We start from the raw sequence: 21,032 nt of genomic DNA, 5'->3' as shown, positions 1-21,032 counted from the left end.
TGTAACATATATTATATTTGGGATTACACTTTCTCAGTAAAGTACAGATTCTAGTACTTTTGTTTGGGTTGAGTCCCATTTGGGATTCGAACCCATACCCTCAGAGTTAGGTGCCAGAGATACATTTCCCTAATGTCACAGAAACGTTTTGTCAGAAAGATATGGTCAGAGACAAGAATTGAAAAGAAACCAATGGATTAACTTCATAATTTTTATTATTAACTTATAAGTATCTCCACACTAGAACACATTCACATCCCCTCGAAATAAGTCAACACACAGCGGTAACTCGAGACTCGAGTTCCGTGTATAGTTCAAGTTATCAGGGAAATAGAGAGGCAAGATAAGATAAGAAAAAGGCAAGAATTTGCCTGATCCTGAGGTGACATCGAGTTAGTCATGGTGAAGCTGCACCTACATTCTCACCACCATGTAACAGTGCAGAGCATTCATATGTACACGCTTGTCTTGTATGGCATCGTTGGTGTTATATAAACCTGAAAACACAGAAACACCTGCCATCAAGTACATTCCGCACTCAGATAGTTAGGTCAGTAGAAACGTAAACTTAAATGAACGATGTGTGGATTTAAGCCTCAAGATGCCAGCCTTCACTAGCCACGTCAACCTGACGGTCTTGGGCGGCGCACCAGGAAGAAGACAGAAACAAGAAAGTGTGTGTAGAGGAGATAATTTAGAGGATTTCTGCAACATTCAGAACTGCTCGTGTACATTATATATTTTGGCGACAAATGTAACAGCGTTGTATAATAGTCTTGGACACACCAAACACCTTGCAGGTAGAGTAGACTTGATTACACCTTATCCCTTCTCCATACAAGAAGGATGGATAGACCGTGTACAACACCCATAAAGAGAGTTGTGTGAACCAAATACCTTCCCCATGTCAAGAGTTGATATACCGCATACATTCGGCATCAGGAAAGTTGGGTTAACCCACTACTTTCCCCATATAGAGAGTTGGGTAAACCCACTACTTACCCCATATAGAGAGTTGGGTAAACCCACTACTTTCCCCATATAGAGAGTTGGGTTCACTTTAAAACGTTCAGTACACAGAGACATTGGAACACGGTGCCTGGCGAGATAATTGGAGAACAGTCCGGGTTCCTGGAGTCTGGGGCAGCCCAGTGTCCTTATAGTCACCTCAAAACATCAGGGGAAACTACAACTGATCCTTCTCTTCATTCTAACCATAAAGGACATCGTTCCAATAATCCACATGAGAAACACTGGTGGAATTAAGTTATTTTCAAAAGTAACTGATCTCAGTGTTAAGGATAGCCCAAACATGGTGCGTGTCACTGTGAAACCGAAATATATCAATATACAGTATTTTACAGGCGCATCATTCTGAAACTCACTTACTTTATCCAACATCAGACTTCACTGACGAGTGTAGCACCCATTGTTGTTAAGCACCAAGTCTCGTGTATGATTCATCTCTCTTGTGGTGCCTCCAGCATGCCTTCAGCAAGGTATACACGTGTGACCAGTCATTTTAGTAAAAACAAATCTTAAAAGTTTATGAAAAGTGAAAGATATACTCTTCCCGTCTTCATTTCCATGTTGTGTTTACTTGAAACAAACCCCCGTTTATACGGACAGTCACAGAATTCAACAGTTTTGTTACAACATCTTTATTACATCATGATTGCACGTTTACACAGAATAAAGGAGTGAGTGAGTGAGGCTACCCCACCAACCCCACAGAATAAAGGAACATGATGAAATAATACCGCCTGTTTAACATTGTGGGGTTTCCGGACTCCCGATATCAGCACTGACGAGGTTTAACTGTACAAAGGCATTGATCGTTGTCTTCAGCAGTGGCGTTCAGTAAGTTTCGTAAATGAGTGAGGGAAAGATACTTGACGTGGCATTCACTACTAGTCCTTCTACACCCACATAGCCTGTAGGTTATCGAGACCGACCCCGGCACAGGAACAACTTTCAACACCATCGGAGAATGATGACAGACTGTCACGGAATCATACGATCCTCACTTTGCTGGTTCTCGTAAACATTTGAATGGGTGAGTATGGTTGTACGTCGCCTGACTCTCCTTTAGTAGTAATTCGGGGTGGTGGGGTAGCCTAGTGGTTAAAGCGATGCTTGTCACGTCGAAGACCCGGGTTCGATTCCCCACATGGGTACAATGTGCAAAGCCCATTTCTGGTGTCCCCCGCCGTGATATTGCTGGAATATTGCTGAAAGCGGCGTAAAACCCAACTCACTCATTCGTAGGAATTCGCAACGGACGACACAAGAACGCTCTCCACACATTGTACCCAGGCGAACCAGTTTTTCGTTAGGTCAAGCGAGCGCTTTAACCACGCTATCCCACACATGAGCCGTTGGGAACTATCTGCCTTTAAGTGAGTGAATAAAGATTACGGCTGTTTGAGCAATAGCAGTGTCGGGGGCCATGAAATGGGCTCAACACTTGTGCAATCAGCATATGGAGTCTCTGGGATTGGACAGAAAGATGTGCAGAGTGGTAACGCCAGCCGTGTGCTTGGAGAGGCAGCGGGGCACTGGGTCCAGGAAATACTGAAAAACAACATAACATTTCTGAGTGACTTTCGTTTGACAATGGTTTAGATTTGCACATGACTCAGTTTCACTGAAGTACAAATCTGTGTCCTCGCCACCGTTACCTGCAAATCTAGGACTAGATGAGGCGATTGATCTTTCAAATGTGCAGTCCCCACTATCTGGAACAAACTTCGTCTTACTTTACTTACCCTCTGTACAGGCTTTCCGCCGCCACCTTTAAAACACACTTATTCTCCTCACAATGATGTGTTATGGTACCAGAAACTGACATTACAATAATACAGCTCCCGTGAGCAGCCTAGCTGGAGCTCGGCGCTATATAAATAGATTGCCATTATAATTAACAAAGATCTGAGGTCACCCTGGCACGGGTCACGTCTGACTTTGAGAAGTGAACTAGAAACATAAATGGAGCGAGCATTGCATTTTACTCCCCAAGGTAAAACTTTGCTAGCATATCTTAGACGACTGGTCAACTCTTGTCTTCTATTTCTATTTCTTGTTCCGGAATATATCATTAAGAGTATCATGGCCTGTAGCTTTCTGCGGGACGTTCATTGCGAAATATAATCTCAGTTCCAGCTACCGCTATTTACCAAAGACCAGCAGACATTGCACGACGGGTCACGTCAGACCGACCATTCATCTAACCAATCAGAGGGTTAACTAAAAACGTGAACTTCGGGGTATTTCGAACGCGGGCTACAGGCTTTAATTTATGACTGTTTCTTTGTATCGATATGGTATATTTTGTGCACAGTAATATAATCATTTGGATAGGAAGATTTTCCACAGTAAGCACTGGAATACAATCAAGCCCGGGAATATTTTAGACATTGCAGTTTTCTCTTGTTCACTTTTTCAGATTTTGATTCGAGAACTTTGTCAAACTATATTTAAAACACAGTTTGGAATGGAGGTTGTTAAGGACAGGTGTGTCAAAGGTGTGAAAGTTTCTGATTGATTAATGTAGAGTTTCCTACTGGTCATGTCATTGGTCGCTTAAGTTCGCTAAAAGACTTTCTGACGTCACCTATAACGGGATTTCCTTAGACCTTGGTGTAGAGGTGTCGAGCTTTAAGACCTGAGTTTAATGAAATTGCAAATGGCCTACAGTGTGTATTGGTGTAGTCTGGACCTTACCTGGGAGGTCGCATGGTTTCGATAATTTTAGACTCCAGGAGCACGATCGCTAGTGGACACATCCGCGCCGTCGGTACGACGATCAGTTATTTCAAACATTGTAACAACCCGGTCTTCATTGGTCGCTAGTCCACCCCAGTGGGGATACCCAGTGGGGATCAGTTTACATTGTCATATAAACAACTCCAAGCGGACTGCGGGGTAGAAGTATTTCGTCCCGAGGCAAGGGGAAGAAGACGATAGATCAGGTGTGACAACGTGCTTGACAGCATCTTCTCGTACTCCAGCAAGTATATAACATATAATATAAGTTACTGGATTGTCTGGTCCAGATTCGATTATTTCCTGGTTGTCTTAATAGTGCCGAGTTGAACCACAAAGAAGTCCCTAGGCACTCTCAGAACAAGTATGGAATATTTGGTTTTCATCAAAGGTGATTAAAAACGCAACTTACCCCAAACGCGCGATTCGGTGGATATTCAAAGCGGGGAGAGGCTATGGTAGTCATGAAAGACCACCCGAATGCGTCAAGTCGGCCGCCATTATACAGCAGGAAGACTGGGAAGAAGTTGTCACAGGGTGCATCCAACCGGGCGTCATACCAGTAGTGTTGACCTGTGGTGGAGGATGTAGACTCGTATACACCACGCTGATATAGACTAGTATACACCACACTGATATAGACTCGTATACACCACACTGATATAGACTAGTATACACGACACTGATATAGAATCGTATACACCACACTGATATAGACTCGTATACACCACGCTGATATAGACTCGCATACACCACGCTGTATACGACACTGATAGACTCGTATACACCACACTGATATCGTATACACCACACTGATATAGAGTATACACCACACTGATATATCGTATACACCACACTGATATAGACTCGTATACACCACGCTGATATACACCACACTGATATAGATCTGATATACACCACACTGATATAGACTCGTATACACCACACTGATATAGACTAGTATACACCACACTGATATAGACTCGTATACACCACACTGATATAGACTCGTATACACCACACTGATATAGACTCGTATACACCACACTGATATAGACTCGTATACACCACACTGATATAGACTCGTATACACCACACTGATATAGACTCGCATACACCACACTGATATAGACTCGTATACACCACACTGATATAGACTAGTATACACCACGCTGATATAGACTAGTATACACGACACTGATATAGAATCGTATACACCACACTGATATGGACTCGTATACACCACACTGATATAGACTCGCATACACCACGCTGATATAGACTCGTATACACCACACTGATATAGACTCGTATACACCACACTGATATAGACTCGTATACACCACACTGATATAGACTCGTATACACGACACTGACATAGACTAGTATACACCACACTGATATAGACTCGTATACACCACGCTGATATAGACTCGCATACACCACGCTGATATAGACTAGTATACACCACGCTGATATGGGCTCGCAAAAAACACGATAATGTGGACTCGTATACACAGTAAGACGTCATAATTTCATGACCAAGTTACCGAAGCGGTGTGCCATGCGTTACTTTCGAACTACGGAGGTTCTACTGTTCAATATACATACATATGCAAAAAAGTATCGCAACAACTCTGATTTTAACCCACAAACCTACGTCACTGATATACAGGGGCAGTACACCTCGAGAATGGGCGAGAATTCTAGTCGGTAGCAACCTTGGCCCGCCTTGAGTCCAGATCTCAACCCCATAGAGATTGTTTGGGACATCAGAGAGATCGTCCAGTACAAACTCTTGATGCATTGAAAATAAACCCTCCACCAAGAATGCCACGAAATACCTCAGTCAGTTATGAGGAGGGTCAGCGATAAGTTTGCAATGGCGGAGGTTACACCAGATATTGACAATGACCAATTTCAGTTGATTTCGGACCTTGCTGATAGCCCTGGAATAGCCCTCAGTGACATGTCAGCAGTCCACATACCAATAACCTGCTGCCATATATGACCAGTTGCCAGCACAGGAGGCACCATATTTGCTTTAGTTTTGATATTTATGTGATTTCCTGAGGCTGGCATGCCAGTATCTTGAAAATGACCACGCTATTACCACAACATCATTATTTAATATGCATCTGTTCGCAATGAATTAATATTAGATTTACATAGAGATTTTTTCTGGGTTACATCTTCTTTTGAGAATAAAAAGAAGATGTAACCCAGAAAAAATCTCTATGTTCATCAAATATCATCTTCTAAAATGCCAATCAAGCATCTAAATATTAGATTTATTCCTTGCATGTTAGAAATGATATGCGTGATGCAATGATTGTATATACTTATCTATGTTTATATGTTTATCCTGAAATTGGCGCTTATTGTGTAAACATGTGTTTCAGGGTGTCTGTCAATAAAGAAATAGATCTCACAACCCGTAACCAGTGTCTGGTCCTCTGTATATCCATACACAACCCGGTTACATTAACGTCATATGACCAAAGTTATCAGCACTACAAAATGAGTAAATGTCTCCGAATAAACTAGAGTGTTTCGTTCTTATTGAGTTTATATTCGCCACTTAATTATTCTTTGACGGTCAGTTTATCCAGATAAAAAGAAAAAATTGAGTTCCTTTCTTCTGGTTAATGGTAACATATTTATACTATGAACAACACTGTACCCATAGTGGTATAACAGCGTCCCTTGGTCCACAATGTTCCGCTCAAACCACTCTCCTGCCGAGGAACTCTATGACTGTCGTTGGGACTGGTGTTGGTCTGGATCCACAAGTCCGTCCCAGTTCCTTCCATAGCAAACTGTTTGGCCGTTCTCCCTGTGCTGCAGAGGGAGCCTAGATAAACAAGTTACACATGTGTGGGATGTAGTACAAGTGTGTGGGATGTAGTATGACAAGTGTGTGGGATGTATGGACAAAAGTGTGTGTGTGATGTAGAACAAAATGTGACAAGTGTGTGTGATGTATGACAACAAGTGTGTGTGATGTGATGATGTATGAACATGTGTGTGATGTATGACAAGTGATGTAGAACAAATGTGTGTGAAAAATGTGTGTGATGTAGAACAAATGTGTGTGATGTAGAACAAGTGTGTGTGTGATGTAGAACAAGTGTGAATGTGTGTGATGTATGACAAGTGTGTGTGTGATGTAGAAGTGTGTGTGATGTGAACAAATGTGTGATGTATGACAAGTGTGTGTGATGTAGAACAAATGTGTGTGATGTATGACAAGTGTGTGTGATGTAGAACAAATGTGTGTGTGTGTGTGTGATGTAGAACAAATGTGTGTGTGATGTGATGTAGAACAATGTGTGTGATGTGACAATGTGTGATGTAGAACAAGTGTGTGTGATGTATGACAAGTGTGTGTGATGTGACAAGTGTGTGTGTGATGTAGAACAAGTGATGTGATGTAGAACAAATGTGTGATGTGTGTGTGATGTAGACAAATGTGTGTGATGTAGAACAAGTGTGTGTGATGTATGACAAGTGTGTGTGATGTAGAACAAATGTGTGTGATGTATGACAAATGTGTGTGATGTAGAACAAATGTGTGTGATGTATGACAAGTGTGTGTGATGTAGAACAAATGTGTGTGATGTATGACAAGTGTGTGAGATGTAGAACAAATGTGTGTGCTCTAGGACAGGTATGACAAATGTGTGTGCTCTAGGACACGGTCGTGTGCTCTAACACCAGTGTGTGTGTTCTACGACAAGTGTGTGTGATCTAGGACAAAACTGTGTGAGATCAATAGCAATTATAAAGAGGGTGAAGGTTATGAATGTCAATTCTGCAATGTGGGGAACAACGTTGACCTGATAAAACAGTAAGAATGTAACTAAGTAGTACACGTGCACCAGCGGTACAGTATTCCACATGGAATGTGAATGAACGGTGGTATAATTCCAGAAAGCTTGAGCTCTTGGAGTTATTACCCACGGTTCCCAAACTATGATGTATTTCTCCTGACAATATTTCATAGACGTGCATAAAGCAAAATGAGTGTTACTTGGTTCCACAAAATAGGCTGTGATGTACTGCTTGCCGTTGTACTCCACAAATGGCTCGTTCAACAGGCTGGCGTGGGGGTACCCGTTGACGCTCTCAAACTAGACGTAAAACAAGTAGGGAATAAAACGCTTGTGTCGAACTTATATCATTCATGCATTACTTCGGCACACATAAATTTGGTATATCATGTAAAATAAATGTTCTAGTGAGGGAATGTAAATTTCATATTCAAACAGGCAATCTACATTTCACTTCAGTAAAATACGACGAGGTAACCAAGCATGTAGAAGTTGTACTTGAAGGCTGAGGTTACTGTCACGTGGACATTGTTCACCCACACATCGATACATGCTTTTTACGATTGTTTTTAAATATGTTTATATCATCATTACACCCTACCAGTCAACTGGCAATTGCATCTACATGATGAGAGATGACTAATGCGAATGTTCTGTGTATAACTCTCAATATCCACCCGATATCATTGCTATAGTCGACAATCTTAGGAAATACCGAATTCAGAAAGGCATCACTTTTATCGTTTCGGTGAGATTTCACATCACCACAGGGAAATTGTGAAATGGCGAGCCATGGTAATGTTTGAATCCGCGGTGTGACGTCATACGTCGCTTCAGTGACGACGACATTAATAACAGAACAACCACGTCAAGTCGATTCAAGTCTTCACGTAAGGACTAAACAATACAGTGTTTTTTATCTAGGATGATCCCTAAGAAATTGCATACTGAATATTTGCAAACTAGCATTTGTTAATAAGAAGGAGCAATAATGATAACGTTATGTTTGATGCATCACATTCTCAATGGCATTGTTTACAATAGTGTATATGGTATTATCATAAAGTCATAGCGCTCAGAACATTATTTTAACATCTTAAACTACATCGAAAACTGTACCCTAGGCCTCCTGGCCTTGAAATACAATAAACTTCCGTTCTGTTCTGTTCTGTTTGATGCATCATTGTGGGGCTAGGCCAATAACAGACTAATAACAAACATATGTATAACTGTTTAAACGACATTACGCATGACTTCCTATCATGCTTTGCCCAATGGCATGACGACATCTGAGCGCGCTGGGTTCGGGGAATGTACCTGCTCAGATGTGTGTTTGTTTGTTCTAGAATGAGAGGCATTCTAGAAGTTGTAAGTAATAGAGATGACAAGTCTTTATCGATAACCAACTTCTTTATTGTACAATGGCGACGTGTATAGAAACGGTATACCGAAACGTCGCCATTGCACAATACAGAAGTGAATCCTCCATAAAGACTTGTCATCTCTGTCTGTTTGTTGTATACCGCTGCACCCCAATAGTCCAGCTGTATGACGGCTGTCGTTGAATAATGGAGGCTGGGCCATACATTCAAGTGATTGACATCATGAGCATCGATGTGCGCTACTGCGATACGATAACAGGTATTAAGCAAGAAACCTTGACCACCCGATCCCATTAGCCACCTCTTCCGACAAGCGGGGATTGCTGAAGACCAATTCGAGGCCGGATCTTCACTTGCTTTAAGCGTTTTATCGGTTAATATGAAGTAGAAAATGAAATCAAAGTTCTTACGTAATGTTCGAGAGGGACTAGTAACTCAACAGTTATGAAGCCAGGTACCCTGCTGGTAGTAATAACTGCAGGCTTGGATTTAACCTTTCACGACTGCAGTGACGTCTCACGGAGACAGCACACTAGTTGACACAATGTTATGTTAATGACTGTACATTCTACGTATCAATATTTGGTTGGTTTGTATTGATATGTCGCTCATAATATAAGTGATTGGATATGAGGTTTTGCAGCTCATTGTTTTGTGTACTACATGTTTAATGTGTTCACCAAGGAAAAGGTAATGAAGTAACATCCCTGTATCTTATGAAAACATATAATTGGATGCGTATACATAAGGCCGTACACTCACCCCTGCCTGTATGCCGGCGATGTAGCCGTTCACATCGTAGATGAGGACCACGGCAGTGTCACCGTCCTTTACATAACGTCTACCAGCGAACTTAGAAGTATCTGAAATGTACGAAATGTATTATGATTATTATTATTGTTTGCGTTGGACGTGTTGACCATTCGTCTAAGTTACCTCCCTTTGCCACGCCAGAAACCTGGTATGATTGTGGCTTCGATTGGAATTTCAGTTCCATGCTGGAGGTATTAACCAAAATGGTAACAGGTTTAACACCTGCATTACTTCGGTGTTTTCTCCGACATTAAGCTGACACGCTGTGATATAACTCGTATATCGACCTTCTCTATTGTATAAACTTAATTATACATCATGTATGATTTGGTTGTTAATGGTTTGTTGTTTAACGCCGCACTCAGCAATATTCCATCTATATGGCGGCGGTCTGTAAATAATCGAGTCTGGACCAGACAATCCAGTGATCAACATTATGAGCATCGATCTACACAATTGGGAACCGATGACCTGTGTCAACCAAGCCAGCGAGCCTGATCACCCGACCCCGTTAGTCGTCTCTTACGACAAGCATGGGCTACTGAAGACTAATTCCAACGTCCGAATTCCCCTTGTGCATAATGTTGTGTATCCATTTCTTGATAACGTTATTAGCGTCTACAAAGCGTGGCATCTATTACAATAAAGACGTTATTAATACATAAATCTTGTTGTTCTTCGTCAGACCAGCTTCTACATGCCTCAAAGAAACTCGTCTACTGTGCACATAGGCGTTAAACCCGACTCACCCACTATATATTAGTTGTATTAACATTTTTCATGTACTTGTAAGATATATAATTATTGTATCAGTGTGTTATAATAAGTCAGTACATTAAAACACAAGAAAATGTATATTTAAAAGCAGATTTAAGAGAGACATCAGATGGGTAACGCTTGACGAGAAAAAGGGGGAAATCTCCATGAGTAGACGCTCTCACAACAAGTGATTTACGTGTCTGTTTTGACCCTTTTAACAACAGTTACTTCTGCTACACACCTCCGCAGTCAGACACTTTGAGCCAGCCTTTCCTCAAGGCATCTGCTTCAATCCGGGGCATGGTGTCGAAGGCGATGTCGCTGTTGCTGTTTGGGGGAGCCCACGTCACTGGAGCATTTCACAAATATTTACTATGACTAACAAAGGTGTGATTGACATGTGATTGAAATATATGGTTAAGAAATCACTGAGCATCAACCACGGTATGAAGGCTACTACAGCGGAAGTATATACAGGTATGTAATGTCAGCCTGTTGTAACTGTTATGATACATTACAGATATATCACGGCGACATGTATAGGCAATATAGGCATTGTTACATACAGTTATATGACAGCAGGTTGTAATGAGGTATGTGAAACATAAAGGTATACCTTGTAACGTTTCCCACTCCGGCGCTGAAAAACAAAATATGTTACTATTGTTAAAAACATCACGAATGTGAAACACTGTAAGTATCTGATCTCAAGACAAGAGTATGCACTTTTCTGTTAGTATAAACAGTGAAATATTTGAATAGTGATACTTTCAAAGGGATGACTATTTGACATCTGGCTGTGATTAACATTTGTGTGTATGTGTGATGTGCATGTGTGATGTGCGTGTGCGTGCGTGCGTGTGTGTACCTTTGATACACAACCTATGCTGAGTTATCGGAGGAGTGGTCAGTGCATATTTTGGGCAAAAACTTACCCTTCATGTCACTTGAAGCCGCCCACAGCAACAAGAACGTCGCATGGAGCAGCATGACGTCGACTTGCACCGTGTGTCGTCGCCTTGTTAAACGTAATGGTGAGAGAGGTTCTGTTCTATACTATTTTCTAATCCTTGTTCTATGAGCTGGGACGGTCAGCAGTCGATGTGGGTGTTCTGCTATAAAAGCGTGTGTGTTCTGCTATAAAAGCGAGCGGTCCTGACGTTAGCTGGCTGGCGTGCGGTTTCAGCGAGGCGTAACATTGGATCACCAATTATTTATATCTCAGTTAAGATTCTGATAATTTCCGGATTGTTATCAGCTCTTTAACGGCGGAATCCAATTACAACATTCCATATGCTCGTTCAGTTACCACAATTACAGATGCTGAACCTTTGTGGGCGCCTGTTGTTTCAACAGTGCTGACGACCACGGGTAGTGCTATGATGCTGACAAAGATCAGTGAGTGAACATGGTTTAGTTCCAAGGCGAGCAAGTGCTGAACCCACCAGGCCACCTCTTTGCTCCCTTTCTCAAAAGAATTCGTGCATACATGTTTTAGATATTATTTACAGTCTTATAGTGTGAATAACATTGCCCAGCCTTTGTTGTTCACATAACATAACATCGTTACTTTACATTGTTCAGCTTGTTAACACGTAAAGTTCAATGACAACATCGGATCCCCTACTTCAGTCAGAGTTCAATGACAACATCGGATCCTCTACTTCAGTCAGAGCTCAATGACAGCATGGGATCCCCTACTTCAGTCAGAGTTCAATGACAACATCGGATCCTCTACTTCAGTCAGAGCTCAATGACAACATCGGATCCTCTACTTCAGTCAGAGTTCAATGACAACATGGGATCCCCTACTTCAGTCAGAGCTCAATGACAGCATGGGATCCCCTACTTCAGTCAGAGTTCAATGACAACATCGGATCCTCTACTTCAGTCAGAGATCAATGCCAACATGGGATCCCCTACTTCAGTCAGAGTTCAATGACAACATCGGATCCTCTACTTCAGTCAGAGCTCAATGACAACATCGGATCCTCTACTTCAGTCAGAGTTCAATGACAACATGGGATCCACTACTTCAGTCAGAGATCAATGCCAACATGGGATCCCCTACTTCAGTCAGAGTTCAATGAAAACATGGGATCCCCTACTTCAGTCAGAGTTCAATGCCAACATGGGATCCACTACTTCAGTCAGAGATCAATGACAACATCGGATCCCCTACTTCAGTCAGAGATCAATGACAACATCGGATCCCCTACTTCAGCCAGTGTTTTACGACACATAGTACTGTGATTGACTTACAGTTAGTTATATAAACATTTCTCAGTTGTGTTATTTAATATATTTGTTACCACAAACTTTAAAATATAGTTCCGATCAGCATATTGAACTTTTTGTTTTGAGGATTACTTCTTCCAACTAAACAGCTGGATTCTCTATGGCATTCTGAGTAACCAGGTAGTATCACGTACTGCATCAATTTCCTATGCGTCCGTGGTACGAAACATAGCTATTGAAAAACTGACTTCACTATCCACGGATTACACAATGTGCACACTGGTTTTTACATTTATACCACTAAAGTCAATTCTTATAGATGAATCATACACTAATGATAATTTCCCAGACCGACAAATTATTCATTATTAAAACCCAAATTGTTGACAACCATACTAAATGAATGACATCGTTCAGTGCATTATTGGAACACATGCGACAAGACAAATGTCAACCAGTTCAATGTCAAGTTCAACCCCTATCACATCATTATCAGCCTATTATCAACTAGAACGAGGTCACGGCCAAGATCATGGTGCTTTCCTGGTCGTTGGCGCCAGGTGAAAGGTTCAACACACGGTTGATGAAGCTGGAATTTGAGAAGAAACCTGATGTCAACGAACACCCTTGGAGATACCCTGCAGTTGATTTTACAAGGTTCATTCCGGAAAGGAACCAAGGCCTGGTCAACTGATGGTGCCACCTGAGACGAAGGCTGAACCGAGATGACAGAAACCACGGAGCACAGAGCATGGCTGGTGTGTGGTTTATGTGTCGTCGGACAATGATGATGATAGCTTCTCACGGAACTTTCATTCTTGTGGCCACTCATGAACATGATATGTCTCAGCTCAAAACCAGCATAATTCATTGCTCGAATGCTCGTGGTGTGGAGACAGTGTACGTTTTTGAGCAACCTATATTTCGCGAGATTTCATTCATGAATCTCGAAAATTGATAGGGTTTACATTTTTTCCAAGTGCCAAGTGTATTTAAGTTTGAATTTGCAATTGCCTCTTTTCGACAGTGGTTAAACGGTGTTTCGCCAGTAGGACCTTATTTTGTTGTATTAAAAAGAGACAAACATTACCATTGCCGGTAGGGTACACCCGCTTATCGGATGCCTACTGTGGAGTCGACCCTGACAAATGTTCTGTTTTGTCTCGTGAGTCAGTGTCACATTCTTGTCACCAGTATCGTCCAATCAGAAGAGGACTAAGTTCATTTTCAGTTCTTTGTGAACATATGATTGATCTTCCTACCATACTCGGCGACAGAGGATAACAGGATTTGAGGTCGAAAGAAACTTGGAAAGGTGTTGTAAATCTTCTGGTGGAAATATATCTTTATGTTTCGCTGGTCTTCAAAGCTCATTTCCAGCACTGTAATTCCGTTTCCCGTCGAGAGTATTTGGCTGGTCTGAACGTTTGTTTCTCTAACAATGTTAATATTTCCCGAGAGAGAGTCAGTCTGTTTGTAGTTACATGTTCGAGTTGGCGTCCGTCGTAAAAAATACTTTGTTACCAAATCAATGCCACGTAATCACTTGCAATTTATGTTTATTCTTTAATAAGAACTGATTTTCACTCTGTGCGAGTTCACCACTTTAGTGTGAACCTCCATAGAGAGAGGGCCAGACTCTTGAAGTCACTAGTGTACGATGATGTTCATACCATGCGTGGCTGTCTACATAGTTTTTTAAACTTGATGATTTTACTGTCGCTTAGTTGACTTAGTAAATTAGTTGGAACAAAGACGAAACTGTGATTGCGGCTTATCTGTATCAGGTTTGAATTAGCAAGCAAATGTAGAAAAACCATTAGTTGCAGGTGTGGTGTTCAAGTCGAGCAATGTCACTCAAGATGTGTTGGATGTATGGTAAGGTGGCAGGGTCCTATCCCAGTGAGACAAAATGCCACAGTTAAACCCGGATACTCCGCTCAGACACACTTGTCTGACACAATCACCGGGTGTATATATAGTGATGTAAATCTAGAACTCCGTTCAAACTAACATTGGATACTTAAACAGGGAAAAATCGCGACTACCATTATTTAGAAATTAGAGGACAGCAATTATATGGTTCAGAAACTTTGAGTAACTACGCTAGACAGCAAATATTTTCCAGACTCACCAGAAAAACAAGGAATGGTACGCCGATATTGAAAGCAACCTCGAAAACTAAATGGTATTCTTACTCTGTTAGAACCTTTACATATTCGTACAGATCGACCCTGATAGCGTACCTTTCACAGTTAAAAATTTAACAAACACGGTCACACTTTGCCTTTAAACAGAATAATTTATTGAAAGTCAAAAGAACAGAACAGACTTATTTGGGTTCAAATGACCCACGCGACTTTAACAAATCAAAACAGATTTACTATAACTGGCACCGCGTGATTCAGGTCACGTGTCATTATGACCCACTCAGCAGAAGGAAAGGTAGGGGTCAGACATGTAGATATGCAATGTGGTTTGCCCATCCGTCTGGGCGTACAGACAGTCTGGCACAGGGTCCAGGAAATACTGTAAAGACGAAAATACAATACTCTAGTCAGTCTGTATGATGATAGTCAGACCACAGGCCTTTCATCGTTTAGTGGAGATATATTGAATAACACTGCACATCAGCTGTACACACCATTAACAAAGATCTCTCAAACGACGATCTGTCAATGATGTCATTATTGAGTGGCACATAATGTAAAATACGGGCTCATTTTAAAACGGTGTGCCATAACGCAGCCCACATGCACGTGAAGCTTGTTACCCGCGTGCTATCATGAAAAGCAGTGTCTTGTGAATATGCCATCCATACACGAACATGGCGAGGCGAGATGGCAGATGTTGGATATGCATGCAATTGACATGCCATTCAAGGCCATCAGTCGTCAGTTTGGTCACTGCCACTCTGTCATCAGTAGACTTATTAGGAAACACCATCAAGCAGGCGCTGTCCATGATCAGCCAAGGCCAGAGCAACCAGAGAAGACCACTCCAGCGGAAGGTCGCAACCTGGCCCGTAACGTGAACCCTTCGCAACGAGCACTTGTTTGAGGCAACTCTGGGTGTCCAACAGACAATTGTCAACCGTATCAAGGCCCTTGCTATGAGGTTCGAACCCCCCTGAAACATATTATTGTTCTAAAACAGGGCTGTGCTTTATTACGATCCATGTGTATATGTTACTGACGTACCCCAAAAGCTGTCCGAATTGGGTGTTCAAATCTTGTGGATGTGGTGATGTTGGTCAAGAAGGCCCATCCGAAGCCATCCAAGATACCTTCATTGTACAGTAGAAACATGGGGAAGAACTCATCACAACTCTGGTCCTTCCGCAAGTTGTACCAGTAGTGTACGCCTGCAACAGTAACAACACATAACATGTTTATAGGCCTACAGGCGTTTCACAGCTGATGCCATTTAACATTACCGATGAAATAAACCAACACATTGAACTTGACCCCTAACTACTTTACATTTCCAAGTCTTTCTTGTTCTGAAACGGAATCATCAACCCACCCATGGTTCTGAAGCAGTGTCCCTTCGTCCACAGTGTGGAGCCTATGTTCCTCTCCAGCTTAGGGATCTTGTCGCTGTCTGAGGGGCGTGTCCCGTTCTGGATGTACAGGTCACTTCCGGTGCCTTCGCTCTCAAACATGGCGGAGGTCCTTCCTTCACTGCATATATCACCTGAGAAAGGAATACATATGGCATATATACTCATTTACAGCAGAGATGAACGGTTGTGGACCAGACTGAAGTTTATTCAAGTGAACGGCATTTTCTAATACACATAGCAGCCCCCTTGTCTCAGGTGCCGATATTCTTTGCACTGAGTTGCAAAGAGCTCCAACGATTCCGCTCTAAGATCTACATGACCATATGTTGGTATAAACCCCATCTCCCTCACTCACTTGGGTCAGTGAAGTAGGCGGTGATGTACTGTTTCCCGTCGTGCTCCACGAAGGGGTGGTTCTGCATGGTGGGGGGCGGGAACTTGTTGGGCTGAGGGCCAATCTGGCAACACAACAAAATGACTCGATATTATCAAACGGTTGAGATATATTATGCAAATCTGTCTGAGGAAGAGGAGAGGAACAATGGTTAATATGTGATCTTCAGTTTGTACACTGCTTCAGATAACGAGTACAGGAGATCCAGTAAATAGAGACAACTTGTCTGACTTTCATTGTCTTGCGATATTCAGACAATCATTCGGGTCTCCTCGGCATATTCCGCCAAGCGTTGGAGCACTGTTGACATAACATGATTTATCGGTAAACACGCAAGACCAAACAGCACACATTGGGGCCATTCATACCAAGACCGATTTTGAAACGAGCGTAATGCAGTCTGCTTGACATATGAATCGTGTATACAACATTTTTTTATTTGAGAACATGGACCTGGTCGTACGCTCACCCCTGCCTGTATGCCGGCGATGTATCCCTTCACGTCGTAGATGAGGACCACGGCAGTGTCATCGTCCTTCACATAACGCTTACCAGCAAATTCAGGCGTATCTGGAGATGAATTGATATCAGTGTGTTAAATGTGGAGACACAACACGGTCAGAACTGATGGTTAATTGTTAGCAGGGCCTCGCAATCAGCTGATCGACAACAGATGGTGGTGCACAGACATAATCATGTATTTTACAGCGAGGCAATCACGGTGGCCTGCTCAACCTCAGTAGGGTCTTGATGAACACACAGATGACGATCCGGCCCCGGTGATACCTATGTCAGACTTACGAGAACAGTGATCCAGTACATTCAGACCAGTTAAGGTAACGCCGCATACACTGAACCGAATGGCGAAACCATGGTTACAATAAAACAATCTCAAGTTCCCATACAGGTAATCTCTCTGAAGTTAATCACCCTTCAAGTAATCTCTCAACTCGTGGCTATAGAAGTGCACGGGGCATATTTTAATAAAACATTACACGATGAATCGAATGAAACCAATGTACAGCTTCGAGAAAGGGCAGGGCAATGATGTTTAATGTCCTTAGACAGACAGCCATCACCATCGCTATAATGTTCCATTGCAGTGTCCAAGCGCCATGTTGGTTAAACCATCGAATATCAGTCTGAAGTCTTTTGAGAACATCATTCTTAAAGTTGCATGGGTCCATGCAGTAAACATTACAAGCATAATCAGTGTGGCTTTCCTAATTAACGGGGTTAAAGTTTACTGCCATGACAGTACCAAATCAGTGTCCATCTTGAATGACAGGGTACCCACCATAACAGTCGGACATCATCGTCCATCCCTCCAGGAGGGCCTGCTTCTCAGTCCGAGGCATGTCGGAGAAGCCTCGAGCACTGTTGCAGTCGCTCGCATCCCATGTCACTGAAATAAAACATCTTTAGATGGTTACCATGGTTACTTCGTATTTTGGGTTTTTTCTCCCTTGTGAGTTAGGTCAGAAGTAGTGAGTGTAGTGACTGAGTTGTATATACAATGTATATTTAAATATGTGGATTTATGATAAAGGGCACGTATGATAGATACCGAAAGTACAACGACTATAATGGATGATATAACACTACACCTTCCCGATAAGCTTTACAGCAATTTACAACCTTCAATAAAAGTGCTATCACACATCCTACACATTCAACAAAAAGGAAGTGCGCAATTGTTTAGAGTGATATATTGAGAAACAAGATTGTGTAATGAGTTTTTATTAGTAGTGGAAGTGAATAAACTGTCATACATACATGGTGCAACAGGCACAATCGTGATAAGATAACTAAGTCGTTAACAGATAAATATTAATGCATTAGCCTGAATAACAAGAACGCTTGTCGTAAGAGGTGAATACATGGACTGGTGGGCAGAAGGGCATCCGGTGAGGTGGATCGCTGCTCACAATATCATTCATTGGTTTGCCTGGTCCAGGCATGGCTGTTTGTGAACCGCCGTCTTAAAGCTGAATGCGACATTAAACAGCAAACAAAAACACAAACATGTCAAGACATCTGCTGTCTCTGTCCTCTCCTCTAAAGCCTTTCATCAAGGTACATAACGCCTTGTGTACAGTCATGAACTGCTATGCACATCATGTCATCATGTAGCGGTTGTCAGTAGCAGCAAATCACTGAAACGCTCGTAAAATATCGAGATTTGTCACTTTCTTGAAGGATGCCCTTTCCCATGTAATAGCAACCCGAGGGCGATTCCAGGTTTTCTGACTTGAAACACTGAATTCCTGCTAGCTTCTGATACTATTCCGGACTCAGGAGTGGAACACAGGCCTCCTTACAGATTCTCGACACTGACAAATTCTGGATTGGGTGAGTGCGCTGTCACATGTTATAGCGCCTGGTACTTAAACCTGCAGTGTTTAATTTGGTCCTAAATATTGTCTTTTTTTAATTACAAAAATACAACTTTGTATTTCAATATAATTCCATCTGTGTGTAGTCATTTATCGATTTCAAATTTAGTTCTGTAAGAACGGTTTCTGTGGTTTACCTTTGATTTTGAATTAGGGAATCAACTCGTAAACTATTTAATAATGGATATAACAGTTTTCCTTGACCTTTGGTGAATAAGGTCGAAATTCACAGTATCACATCAAGAGTAATAATAGATGACACGATTGCTGGGATAAACTTAACAGATTTCATACAACTCAGAGAAATCAAATAAAATTGAATCATTTATCATATACATTCCTGTTCAATAAACCCAAACAGAGAAGTTTGAAGAGAATTGTTGTTATTCATTCAGTACATGTTCATAATTAGCAGTTGAAAATATCTACCTCCCGATCTCTAAACAACGGAGCTGAATGTTATATGTCACATGCTGAATGTGAGCTCAGTCACCCAGTGAACCCCCTCCCCGAGGCTCCTCGTCCCTCGGTCCACTTGTAAATCGGCAAACGCCAAGACCAATGAGTCCACACATGACAGTCCTGAATTATCATACCGTGTGTGTGCCGCTATAGAACCTTACGCGGGAAACACTTGACGGTAAGAGTCGTACTACGCTTCCAGGTCTAGTTACAAAATAAACACTGCAGATACACGCAGTAGACTCCACAAGTAGAATGTGGGATCAGTCAGCCACGGCCCGGAAACAGGCTCCACAAACAACTTGTTCAAGTAGTGCAGAGGTACTCAACAACTTGTTTCAAATGTAGTTCAAGCCTGGCTCAAACTTTCTGGCCGTAAAACAGTCATTTCTAAATATTTTAAAATAATTCGGCCAAATTCGTATCACGCACCTTTCAAATGATCCCAGTCTGGAGCTGAAAAGTACATATTCTTGCATTAAAATGTTATAATGATTGTAGTATCTATCATGAATGTTATACATACAAAAGCAGGAAGATTACAGAATGAATTGATAAACACTATTTGGTAGCTGTGAAGTTTCACAATGCTCAATGTTAGCAAAACAGAATCAGTATTAGACATCATTGTCATTACCCCTAATCAAACATCGTTATAACTGAAAAATTCGTACCACAGAGCATGGGGACACGACTGTCGTAACAACACACAAAACATGGATCCAATGTCCTGCATGTATTTACCCTGACAAACTCACACCATACACAAAGACGCGCTTAGGACGACATGACTCCCGCCACCCTCGAGGGGAATACTGTATCTCACAAACATGTCATATACTCAACTACATAAATAAGCAAACATATGTAACAGAACAACGTTACTTACAGCCCCAGAAAGCAGCGGCAACGCCAACACAGAGCGTGAACAGCACGACCCGCATCATGTCGAGGACGACCGTGGCTATCCAAGTGATGGTTGTGTAACGTGCCTACCCTATATAGGTGTGCCATACTTTTTGTGATGTCACGGTGATCACTTAAAGACGACACCCGGCGACCCTCACACAATGTTTACTCTTAAAACTCACGAGCACCTGCTTTCAGCCAAACCATGGATCATAGTTGGTCCAATATGCACTTTGGACCCACGGTGGATGGACTTTGTTACCTAAGGGCAGCAACTACGTACAAAGAATGAAGTTCTGCTTGCTGACTGCCACACATTGTTGACGTGCATCATGCGACTCACCCAAAGCCTAGGTATCTGGGTCATCATTCGGAGAAAGACCTTTTCAGCTACATACATGTTTGTTCTTATATATCTCACTTTACCATCCAATGGCTTCATAAACGACAAGTTATTTGTAGGGGAAACATGCAGCATGACCTCGCCGTGTCTGCCCGGGGTGTCATGAACGTTGT

At 42.0% G+C, this 21,032-nt stretch overlaps 2 protein-coding genes across 2 annotated transcripts; both read right to left on the bottom strand.

Annotated features, from left to right (window-relative positions):
• Positions 1–1,640: 1,640 nt before the first annotated feature.
• On the bottom strand, positions 1,641–11,735 carry LOC124252952. Its single transcript, XM_046686648.1, has 8 exons — positions 11,488–11,735; positions 11,169–11,192; positions 10,794–10,901; positions 9,743–9,843; positions 7,799–7,898; positions 6,449–6,619; positions 4,178–4,338; positions 1,641–2,574 (listed from the first exon to the last, which is right to left on the bottom strand). Exons 1-8 carry the CDS (start codon positions 11,540–11,542, stop codon positions 2,476–2,478), a joined length of 819 nt encoding a protein of 272 aa, XP_046542604.1. The 5' UTR covers positions 11,543–11,735; the 3' UTR covers positions 1,641–2,475.
• Positions 11,736–15,069: 3,334 nt separating this feature from the next.
• Positions 15,070–20,759, bottom strand: LOC124253258. Its single transcript, XM_046687003.1, has 8 exons — positions 20,497–20,759; positions 20,040–20,063; positions 18,047–18,154; positions 17,219–17,319; positions 16,711–16,813; positions 16,316–16,486; positions 15,991–16,154; positions 15,070–15,319 (listed from the first exon to the last, which is right to left on the bottom strand). The coding sequence occupies exons 1-8, from the start codon at positions 20,552–20,554 to the stop codon at positions 15,221–15,223; spliced, it is 828 nt and encodes a 275-aa protein (XP_046542959.1). The 5' UTR covers positions 20,555–20,759; the 3' UTR covers positions 15,070–15,220.
• Between the last annotated feature and the right edge of the window lie 273 nt (positions 20,760–21,032).

The sequence above is a fragment of the Haliotis rubra genome, unplaced genomic scaffold, assembly GCF_003918875.1.
Source record: "Haliotis rubra isolate DU_JTF1 unplaced genomic scaffold, ASM391887v1 Scf114, whole genome shotgun sequence".
Lineage (NCBI taxonomy): Eukaryota > Metazoa > Mollusca > Gastropoda > Lepetellida > Haliotidae > Haliotis > Haliotis rubra.
Note: the sequence above shows the minus strand (reverse complement) of the source record. Positions and strands in the feature narration are given on the sequence as shown.